We start from the raw sequence: 12,496 nt of genomic DNA, 5'->3' as shown, positions 1-12,496 counted from the left end.
CCAGTGACCTTTGCTAAGAGTAGGCGAGCTATCGCCGGCACCAAGAACAAATTCAAAATTCCTGCTCCAACTACTGCTGGGAAGGCAATGGCAAACCACTCAGTATAACCCTTGCAAAGAAACTGCCTTTGGACAGACTACAAATACGAATACTGAAGTCCCTGGTACGGTTTCTCGGTGTTTGTAAAAATAAAATAAAAATAAAAAAAATCACCAGTTGGAAGTTATCCATTTAAAACAAGGAAGAATGTCATCCATTAGACATTGGAGTGAAATCAATTCAAAATAAATTCATCACATTTGCTTTGCTTTCAAGCCTTAATGTTTTTTGTTTTTTTAATTATTAATTAATTTATTTATTTTACAAGTAATAAAAACTTCTTTCATGTAAAAAGGATGTCAGGATGTTCCTCCAAAAAGTATGGTCACAATAAATGATCATGTGAAACCATCCCTGCATCTTTCTTTGAATTATGGTTGGCCTGACACAAGACACTAACTGTGTGTGTAAATGTGTGTTCCCTGGGGTGGGGTCAAAAACCAAAACAAATGCAAGGCACATTTTAAAATTAAACTTTATATATGCAATCAACATGTAATGATTTTTTTTGACCCCAAATTCATGCCCCAGGGTCACAGGGGTCAAAACAGGAAAATATTTCAACTCGAAACTTGATATTGGGTCATTCCTGGTGGAACTTTTTGCAATCTTTTGACTTTGCGATGACGTGCCATCAACTTTGCTCTAGTTACCAACAACATTATTAACTTAATTCACCAAATGTCAGATTAAAGTTCAAATCCAGCAAGAGAGAGACCATTCCTACATCACTGTCATCAGGTAAGTATGATTGGGGAGTATGGCAACAGAACATTGTGGTGATGGCATTAACAAAATCACAAAACTGTCAATTATACCTTCAGGGAGTCGTTAAGTAACTTTATCAGAGATGCACAGTCGACAGGCCTAGACCGAAGCACGAAGGTGAGCTTGGACACAAAACAAGCCGACAGAACTGCTATTCTCCATGCGCAACGATGAAAGTTTGTATGAGGGTGAATGTTAACGTAAACAAGAATAGTGTGGGGTTATTTGGATAACACTATGTGACAGGAAGGAAACACAAAGATGAGCTCTGTAAATCCAAAGCTCTGGAATTCAAATAGAAAACAAGAGTATACAGCAACAACACTTTGCAATGCTGAAAGCAGCAAGTAACACAGGTTTTTTTTTTTTTTAATAAAAATAAAAACACAGATAAAGGTTACAGTAATGGACACAGAAATAAACTAAAAGGGCACTCTGTGGAGCGCATATCTCCACCATGCAATGCCTGATCCACAAGAACATATCAGGCCCAATACATTTTTGAAATATCATGCTATACAGTACTATATCGTTTTTGGGCCCCATCTCTCAATGGTGAAGTATCACTTAAAAAAATTAAATAATTCTCGTATCCAGATTCGGATCTTCAGCAAAATCTAATCAGTTTGTCCTCGTCACACACCGAACTAACCTGTCCACAAAATTTCATCCAGATCTGTCCACAACTTTTTGAGATATCCTGTACACAGACACAGAAACAGACAAACAGACAAACAAAGACAGAAAGGGGTGAAAACATAACCTCCTTCACCTTCAGTGGTGGAGGAAATTACCAGCTGCTCACAGGAGGAAGGATACTTTGAGACAAAGGGGTTAAAAAAAAAGTCAAATATAATGCATTTTTTGACAATGTAAATATTTTTTTTGCAAAAACAGAAATTGAAGAAAAAATAAATAAATAAACAAACAAACCTTTTTAAGCATGATCTTACAGGTGTCAAGACTCCCATTACATCATCATATTCCAACAGCCCCAGTTATTCCCATCTTCTTGTGGGGTCAGCCAGGGAATGTTTTTGACCTATCTTTTAAGAACCAACTGGCCAGGCCCAAATTTGTAATTTGTTCAGGGAGCCGGAAATAACTCGCCTCATCTTTGAAAGGGGCACTGTGGGATCTTTATCGTCCACCAATTAAAAGTGCTGACAGACGGATCCTCCAACTTAACATCTTTCCAATGATGGTGCACGCACTGATGCATTGCCATGCATGTGAAAGACAAGAGTGACAGTTTATAGCAAAGTCCAGATTCAAACCCAGGCAACTCAACTCAAAGGCAAATGCACATACCTTCCAAGTTATCCTGCAAACTACTACAGGAATCATTAAAACAGAGAAAATAGTGTTGCTTTAACCCAAGATGCAATTACAAACACAAGTGTCATGCCAAAATAGAGAAGAGTACTTCTTAATTTCACAAAATTAAATAAAGATCCCTGAGCACCAAGCATCCTACTTATTTACAAAAGTCCGGGTTCCTTCCGTGATAAAACTAGATGACAATAGCCAACATTTGGCAGTTTAGATAATTCCACAAATGTTCTGTGAAGAGAACCAATCGACCATTGCAAAACCACGTCCACATTTGATCGACGAGGCTCGAATGTGGAAATAGTCAAGCTTGACCAGGCCGTCCTACGATCTTTCAACATTGAATTCTGGAAGCATCAATGACTTGTTATGGTGCAATTACCGTCATTGTTAAAATGGAAGCAGTTGAAGACAGCAACACTTAGCGGCGGAAACTGGAGTTCATGTACAAATATTCGAGGAAATATTTCAGCTGAAAACACTGAACTTTGGCAAGGTTAGCAAATGGTCAGGAAAATAAAATAAAATAAAATAAAAAGGTCATGCTAATAAAGATGTTGCAGTTAGGTTTGCTACCTCCTCAAATTATGGATCACAACCCACTCGTGTGAACTTAGATAATTTTGTCAAATTCTTAAAAGAAACTCCCATGGGATGGCAGACCCAACTGATTCCCTACCAACAGTGGAACTTTGCAACTTTTTTATACATTTCCATCCTTTTCTCTTAATGGCTCTCATTTTCACTTTTTCTATCCACCATATTTATGGCACCTAAGATTACTAAGTTAACACACACTCATTCTGTAATTCATTAAAAAAAATAACTTGCATCCGTTGAAGACAAAGTCTTCGATATCGCCCGCCATAGTAAATGAGGATTAACAAACTTATATTCCCTAAGCGTGTGCAATACGTATGTGAAGTTCCCCTTGATCTGACCAGCCTTTCTGGAGAAGAAGATGTTTGAAGGTTTTAGGGTAAATTCAATATGGCCACCAAACCATGTGACCTATCAATTAGAAATTAACAAACTTCTGAAAGGATGTCTTGGGGAAGTGTATGTGAAATTTTGCCTCATATCAATCTGTCCAGCCATTCTGGAGAAGATTTTTTTAATTTATTAATTTTCAATCCAAGATGGCTGATGAACCATGTGACCTATGACATAATAAATTTACATTCTGCCTCCAATCCTCCAGTAGAATACGTGTGTGAAGTTTCGTGTTAATTGGATGAGGTGTGTTTTTCTATCCAAGATAGCCGCCAAACCATGTGACTTGACGTCAATTTTTCCTATGTATGCAGACATGATGGAAGATGATGGTTGCAAATTTTTGCTTCGTTGGGTTATGTGATTCCAGAGAAAACATTATTTAATATTTTTCTTGAATCCAACATGGCTGCCAAACCATGTGACCTATCAATTAGAAAATATCAAAAGGCACCAGTTCACCACTTGCTTGATATGTGTACCAAATTTCGTAAATATATCTTGAGGGGATTTGTAGTTAAGCTCCGGAAACGAAATGACGGACGGAACCCATTTCTATATCCCCCGCCAGCTTCGTTGGTTGGTGGAGGATAAAAATTCAACTGTACATTCAGGGAAAGGTTGAGGTTAATTTCTGGCCAATATGCACTTTTGAATGAATCAATCTCTCTCGTGTATATATACATATACACACACACACACACACACACACACACACACACACACACACACACACACACACACACACACACACACACACACACACGTGTGTGTGTGTGCGAGAGACGCATGGAAGAGTGATGTGAAATTGACAGTAGTAGCAGGGCAACAAATAAGCACAACCAGCAATAGAGTAAACAAACAGGAAAGGAAAAGAGACAGACAGAGAGGAAACACTGTTTAGGTTCAGAAGGGTTCATGAGGAAGGGGGTAATAAAGATTACAGGGTCAGGATGGGGGATGACATGAGGTAGAAGTGCACTGCTTCAAAGTTTAAATACTCAATGTACAGAGGTAAAGGGATTCTCCACCACCCATTCCTGAAAGAAAAGGAGCTGTCAAGTGCGATTCCCAAGTGGTTACAATGCAGGGAACGTTAGTGCATTTGAAACCTTGAAGAAATGCCTCTATTCCACCCACTTCACAGAGGAGAGTTCCAAAAGGAAGGGTCAGCAGGCAATGGTCATGTGAAGCCGATACCAGTCTCATGTATTAAATACTGGCCACCAGTGCGGTCTTGTGATTTCCTGTTATTTGGTTATGCACATAAGCTCGCCCTGGCTCCATCAAAAGAAAAAAAAATAAAATAAAAACTTAGCTTGGTTTACCCTTTTTGAGTAGTTACATGCTTGGAAAGAAAACAATGAGAGTAATATACTAACTGCTAATATAATAAAATCAATCAATAAAATATTGGTTCACGAGCGCCAGCCAGAGTGACCACGATATTTGTTGTGTATGTGTGTATGTGTGTCTGTCTGTCTGTCTGTCTGTCTCTGTCCCGAGCATAGCTCCGTGGGTTTTGATCCGATCCTGATAAAATTTGGGTGGGAGGTTTATATCATGATCTAGTTGTGTTTTCCTCAGAATGGCGTGCTGCGCCCATTATGGGTGGAGCCACGCCCAAAAAACATGTGTTTTTAGGGGGTAGCCGATTTCAAGTTGCATCTTCTCCGAGGGGGTTTGTCGAATCCGGCAGGGGTTTCAGTATTTGGTTAGCCCAAACCCCGTCGGAGATTTTTCATTTTCGTCCCAAGGTCAAGGTCATGAACTTAGAAAATGTCAAAAAAAAATCAATAAATTGGGCATCGAGCTCCGAGGGTTTTCAACTGTTTCGAATGAAAGTTGGTATGCAAGTAGTGCTCTTCGAGTACTACAACTTTCATCATTTACGTTTTTCTCAATTCCCGCTAGTTTGCCGTGGCGTCCCCTCGTAAACAATCGCAGTCTCCAGACTTGTCAATTTTATAACAAGAAGTATTCCAAAAGCATGTTTTACAGAGTTTGCAATTACTACTGAAAACCAGATCACGCAGTCACCGCCATTGATCCGAGTTACATATTCACACAGCTGCCTTTGCAACATGTCCTTGGAATTTGAAACTTTTGAATACACGTGGCCTACACCCATTGTTTACCTTCACACCAATTAAGTAGTGTGTTAAAGTTGTAGGCAGCACCTCCCTGGATAAAACAGTGATCAAGAAATCACTGTTATTCTTATAAAATGCACAATATTTGTGAGAATGCACAATCTAAGAATGAAGTTAGTATGGGAGTGACATCATCAGTTCCGGGATCTTGGCAGGATGTGGCGGCTTATCTCTGCCCAATGCAATCTCAAAACAGCGATTCTGAGCAGAGTAAAATTTGAATGCAATTTCAACTGATAAACATGTCCTTATTTTACCAGGAAGAGATGAATGGCTCAATGACTTTTAGACACGAGCAGGACGTTGTTCAGATCTTAAATATTTGCTGTAACAAAATCACTCAAACATAAATTGGCATAATGTACAAGTTAAAGCCAAAGCATAAAACCACATGCATTCATCACAGTAAGGCACGTTGTTGTTAACCACAAAACTCCACTTTACAGACATCAATTACAGCAAGAAGGGTACTTGGTATTTATTGAAATTCAAACATCGAGACCCGATACATCCAATAACGCATAAGGAATAGGATGACTTGTTATACCACCGAGTTAACCGAGGGAAAGGTGAATCTTTTTGTAAACACGCTTTACCATCATATTTTCAATTGTGCACAGGCATACGTATTTGTAGCAAATACAACCAAGTCATTGCAAATGTTTATTATTATTTTATTTATTTTTACTCAGTTCTCTTATTGCTATTATTAACAAAAAGCTTCAGAAAATATTGAAGCACGACAGGAGTCGCACAATACGGGGAAGGGGGACTTCTTGAATATCGTTACGCAGAGGCGAATGGCACATGGCAGGAAACGCGAAAGACGGCAGAGCTTGTAGCTCAATTTGATCAGTCACTCAGCTTATCGGTATGGCGAGCAATGCTATTCAGGATTTTAACTTAATTTACAACCTTAGGGATTTTTGCCAATGTCATCAAGATGAGTGATGTGCAGGAGAAAGATTGTTGGAGCAGGCATGCAAATTATTTTAATGCGTGTGTGTGTGTATATATATATATATAATTTATTGAAATAAAGAGGCACGGACACGAAACATGTATGGACGGATCTAGCAGGACGAAGTTAAATGATGAATCAGGATATTAATAAAAAAAATAAAAAAAAATAAACCCATATGTTACATTAAAGACTAAGTGCACATGGATAGCAAAGCAGAGTTGGCCTATACCAGGCAGAGATTGTGGCACAGCAGTGAAATACCTTGGAGTGTCACTGGCAAAAAAGAACATCCAGCTCCAGACAGTCCAAAGCAAAATAAAGCAGAGCTCCACACCAAAATGTACCCCAGTGAAAGAGAGTGAATGCCACCCGTTCAGTACTCAAATGGACCCTCCCTTCCCTCCTCCCAACTACTCGTGCCGGAGGTGATGCGGCACAGGCACCAAGATGGCGGCTTCCCAATGTCGGCCCAAGGCTCGAGACAATTGCAGAATCACTTAAATTCTCGTATCTGGATCTTCACCAAAATATAATCAAATCATCATCTTCACACACCCAACCAGTCCACCAAGTTTTGGCCGAATCAGTCTAACATTCTGAGACAGCCTGCTCACAGAGACACAGAGTTGACAACGTAACCTCCATCCACCTTCAGTGGCAGAGGTAATGATCTATCCGACATGAGCATACAGTCAATGCTAAGACCTTACATTTTAATAACTACCTTGCACCCCACCCCCCCCCCCCAACACACACATCAGACGAGTGTAATGGTTCAAGCGTCCGCAATGAATTTGGAGGTTGGGGGGGGTTCAAACCCCGTCGGAGTTGTACCAAAGACCAAAAATGGTATGTGCTGCTTCTTTGCTTGGCACGCAGCATTTAAAAGGATCGAGCAAGGACACACAACACTGGGAAGGCAATGGCAAACCACCCGGTATAACCCTTGCCAGTGCCGTGTATAAAGATTCTTTCACCATATATTGTCTGGTGGCTCAATCATTTCATGTGACTTCACACCAACATGTTGCCCAGAAGCAGACGGTCCGCACTACACAGAAGCTTTCCAACCGAAAGAAAACCTTCAAATTTTGGTGTTATTAAAGATTCTATCAATCAATATGGAATGGTGGTTTACTGTCGGATGTTCCGTGCGGTCTGGGTAGGGCGTCAAGATGCACCGCTTCCCCCAAAGATCCTGGACAACTGTGGGACAACAAAGTGAAGAGGATAGATGGTCGGAAACCTCAAGAAAATTCGTTTTTCAAATAGGTGCATATTTCAAACGTGGTAATACCCGTTATGGACGGATAATATACCAAAGTATGAAATTTTCTGTTGTTTTGCAGCATTCCATGACGTATCAGAGAAAACGAGTACTTTCTACTCTTTCGGAGGAGCTTTCGAGGCTCTGAATCTTCTTCTCTACTACACTATTGATTGTACTAAAGGAATGGAGTGAATAGGAGCATAATACAGTGCTCCCTCCCTTTATCAGGGGCCAGTAAAGCACTTTTACTTTGCCAACTTTGGATCACTTCATCAGCGGTTAGTATTTTGCCACCGAGCCGATTGATCGAAAAATCACCTTCAATTCCTCTGCTCTGATTTCTATAATCACTCAGCACAGAATATATTAGCTCACAGGTTTTGCTGATGATGCACTGTGTTAATCTTCCGTAATCGACTTCAATTTGTTTATCATCCAAATCTGCTCCCTTTTTGCAATTTGTTTATCAATTCCATAAAAATTTCAGATATTGTTTGGTGTCAAGTTGTGCAAAATTTACCACATTAGTCACTCCCTGGTATTTTCCCATATAAGCTTGTTGAAATCAACGATTCGATGTTTACATGAATCGACTCCCTTTTCAGGTGAAGATGACAGTGACAAGAATGAAAACGTGGATGTAGCTGTGCCGTTCTCTGCTCCCGAAATCTCGATCGACTTACATTGAGCTGATGGAGATGGAATGAATGAATGCCACACCCCCAGAGTACACAAACATAGCGAACGGACTTGGAAGCAAAAGTCAAATCACTGCAAAACTACTTCACCAAGAAGAGAGCTAACTAGAACAGTACTCAGTCTAGTGCATACCTCTGTCAGGCTGAACAGTTTACATTTTGTATCCCACTAATAGGCCGGATCTGGATCCAGACATGAAACAAAATTGAATAGGATTGTTCTCGTCACCCAACTCATCCACAACTTTTTGAAATATCATGCTATACAGTATATTCGAAAAAGCAGAATAGAAAAGTAAGGACGACAGGGAGCTGTGGAGCAAAAATATGGCGATGAGATGATTGCAAAAAAAACTCAAGTAGTCTCCCACAACCACAATCGATGCAATATGTATACACCAATAGTCACTGAGCTATGAAATTTAATCTGTGATTATAGGGGGGCATGGGTTTTAGTCATTTGAATTTCAGGATTCTTCCCTCTGAATATTCTGCTATGATGATTGATATTCTCTGAAAATAAATAAATAAATACATCTCACTCTGACTACTGTTGTTCAGGATTAGTCAAATAATCATAACTTGTATAAAAAAAGTCACCTTTGATTTGTTTATGCAACATAACCCACATGCCGACTGTATACAATTGTATCGGGGGCAGGATTCTAACTTGTATGTGCCTCAGTGGCATCTGATTATGGCATGCATGTGTTGATTGCAACTGAGCAAATAAAAATGGATAAATATTTTGAAAATGCCACCAAAGAAATCCATGCCCAGTCATGCTGCCTGTGCCCCTTTGAACTATGCAGCGCTCAATTGCTGGCTACCTGGGTAACAATATGGCACCTATTGTTTAGTTGGCCAGACGATTTATACACGGCACTGACCCTTGCCAAGAAACTGCTTCGGCAGCACCAAAGCTCTGTAAAGAGTATGGTACATCAAAATAAATAAATAGATAAATAAAACGCACTACATGAACAGGTGATTGTAACATTTTGGATGACACGCACACAGTGTGTATATCACCAGGAACTGAACTGTATCATAGCCTACTGAATCACAGAAAGATATCACTGAACTATAGGCCTGTGCATGATTTGCAAGAGTTATTTATAAAGTAATGGTAATTTTGTTAACAAGAGAACCAAAGAAAACTTCTCGAGGAAGTGAAGATAAGGCCAAAGTCTGATATTATCCAAAACCTTATTCCACAACTTTTTAATGTAAATACCACACCAAAGGTCCAAAAATGCAACAATAACCACACTCACAGCTCGAGTTCACATGTTTGTATTAACCGCAAGTTATATTGAAGCAAATCGCTGTAATAATTTGAAGTTTATATACACTTGATTGTTAGTCGATGGTACCAAATAAAAAGTATTCAAGCATATGAACTGCAAAAACAAAACCCTTGTGTCATTAATTAGCAATCAATTTTATGGTGTTAAAAAAAATATATACACACACACACACACACACACACACACACACACACACACACACACACACACACACACACACACACACACACACACACACACACACACACACACACACACACACACACACACACACACACACACAAACACCTTTTCCTCAATGTCAGGTTCTGCTGAGTCCGTGCAATCTGGAACCAAGTTATCCAAGCTGCCACTCCTACCTTGCATTAGCTGCCTGGGTGACAAGAGGATACAATGCAGATGTTAGACTGGCGACTACCAATATTTACTGAAAGAATGTGCATCAAGCAGTGAGAAAGATGCAACAAAAGAAGTTTTAATCCAAACAAAGCCAGACAACAGGTCACCATCCAAGTGGGTTCATCCGTAGTGGTCATATGGATTTCAAAAATGTTTTACCAACACCGGTCTTGGACAGTGCCCGAGAATACCCAGTCCTCATCAAAATGATATTATTTAACGGGATTTATAAAACAAAACCGCATTGGTGAAATGTGAAGAAAACATACCTTGCATATGCCATTGACAGCATCCTTTTGTTTGGACTGTGGATAGGCAGAAAAGATAATAATTAAATAAATAAAAACACAATATGTTACATTATTGAACAGAAATTGGTCCACGAAACCTGACAAAGGGTTCCACCTGCAGTTTTTCTTGCAAAGTAATATTGGTGGCTGTATGCCTACCTATAAGGATTGTACTTTTATTACAAAAGAAAAGAAAACAATAGTGAGATGGTTTTGCTCAGCAAACATGTGACCAGTATGTGAAATTATCTAAACATTTGGAATGATTTTAGACTTCGTAATGCCATTGGATTCCTCTCTGTCTACAATGACAAAAAAGGAGCTGTTAACAATAGAGGTGGTTGAGAAAGAAAGTCCAAACTCTCCAAAGATTATATTAAGCAACATGCTGAACTATATTTGCTCAAATAATACCTAGATTCACAAGGTAAGCATAATCATGCTTTGTGAGCTTCCCTCGGGGATTAGGAAACAAATCCTTTTCCCTCACATCAACAAACCAAAAAAAATAAAAAAATAAAAGAGAACCCACAACTTACCTGGAGGTCTCCAGTCTGTGGAGGCGATTTTCGAGCTCCCCCAACTGTTCCAGGTGACGAGAGCATCCAGTGCAAAAATATAGTGCTTCTGACATTAGATGACCATCCACACATTCATCCTCATGGCTTGTTCTGTCAAAAAAAAAGATAATAATAATAATGTGCCCATTTGTCAAGGTATACATGTCGTTATGGCAAACCAATTACAAAGGTAAAACTGTTCTGGAGAAACAAAAGGAGCACACATCTCAACCACAACATAATATCATTATCACCTCAAGCACAACAGTTTCAAATACATCAGAGGGAAACCCTTTACAATCCTAAGCTAAGTTCAGAACTACAAACTCAAAGCTGAGACGCTGAACCCTCATCCTTTAACTCACCCATTGTGAGGTAGCAATGAAGTTTTTCGGGAAACCAGAGGGTCGACCAATTGCGGTGCTTCCTCCATAGAAAGGTCTGTGACATCACCCTCCCCATAGTCCTCAAACTCTTCGCCAATACTGAGTAGGGAGAGTGCCGAGAGTGTTGAGATGTTGGAAATAAGAGAAAGGTTGTGTTTATGGGTTCTGAGGGATGGGAAAGAAGAAAAAAAAATGTTAAAGTGTTACACGACAACAAACTGGAGGAAACATAAATTTAAAATTATTCAGAGAATAAATCTGAAACTCTGTCAATATACTTAATTCCCAAATACTGCTTCTATTAAAAATGGAGAGGGGATGGGGGGGGCTGAGGAGAAGGAGGAGGAGGAGGAGTAGGTGTTTTTGGCCAGTATGAAAGATAAGTACACATTGAAGGAAAGGTGGTGATATTTTGTATAATGTTATCTAGAATAAGAACAAAAACAGACCTTGTCGGCACGGTTATTAAAACAGCCGATTAGTTATGCGAGTAACCCAAAAACAAACACGTTTTGGTACAACAGAAAGTCTCCAAGCTAAACTTGTGCTTTCATTTAAAGAGTTAATGTTCAACCATGTTGAGCTCAATTTTTCTTTTCTGCAAAATACCAATCTGCAAGATATCATCACCACACATGTCTAGCATCAACTGCGAAATGTACATCAATCGTAGAGAAAACGGTGGTTGAAGTTGCACTTTTCATCAAAAACCCGCTGTTTCGTGAGATGATGGGGGGTAGGGGTGGAAGACTCATGAATATTGATGAGATGACGAAGACAGAGGAGAAACCTGATTGAACAGCAGGGATTCTTACTGCATCGAAAGGATGAAAAGGATTCGGGTTAAAAGGTGAATTGTACAATTCTGGTACAATCTATATTTGTGGAATACATACTGTGAAGTTTGTTGAGCAGCAGCTGTCCCAGCATAGACTGTGCATAAACTCAACCACCTCCTCCACCCCCTACTTCCCCCCATCCCCCAAAACATTGGGCTAAGGTGGGATTTGCTCCCAGACAACCGCAGCGCCACAAACTCACAGTTAACGTGCATTACATTAAGCAGACCCATATTTTTCATCTGCTCCGACCCTGTGGTTTTCCTTTATCTATACGTCAGGCAGCTTCCACTTCCTGTTAAATTCTGCAAATTCCATCAAAGTTGGCTGCTGGCCGTGTGTACATGGGTTTAAAGGTTTACGGCATACAATGTTGAAGTAATATGTTCTTTACTTTTTTTTTTCTTTTGGGGGGACGGCGACATAAAGATAAG

At 39.7% G+C, this 12,496-nt stretch overlaps 1 protein-coding gene across 2 annotated transcripts in view; it reads right to left on the bottom strand.

Moving 5' to 3' along the window:
* LOC147034564 (rab11 family-interacting protein 4-like) overlaps positions 1-12,496 on the bottom strand; it is an 84,563-nt gene that overhangs the window by 24,053 nt on the left and 48,014 nt on the right. For both annotated transcript variants that reach the window (XM_085885352.1, XM_085885362.1), the window contains 4 exons: positions 11,203-11,388; positions 10,817-10,948; positions 10,257-10,292; positions 9,877-9,961 (listed from right to left, as the gene is read on the bottom strand). In XM_085885352.1, the coding sequence (XP_085741478.1) occupies positions 9,877-9,961; positions 10,257-10,292; positions 10,817-10,948; positions 11,203-11,388 (439 nt within the window). The remainder of the gene's footprint in view (positions 1-9,876; positions 9,962-10,256; positions 10,293-10,816; positions 10,949-11,202; positions 11,389-12,496) is intronic.

The sequence above is a fragment of the Eptatretus burgeri genome, chromosome 1, assembly GCF_056783735.1.
Source record: "Eptatretus burgeri isolate ZD-2024b chromosome 1, Ebu_testis_v1, whole genome shotgun sequence".
NCBI classification, from domain to species: domain Eukaryota; kingdom Metazoa; phylum Chordata; class Myxini; order Myxiniformes; family Myxinidae; genus Eptatretus; species Eptatretus burgeri.
This window is presented reverse-complemented; position numbering and strand designations above follow the sequence as displayed.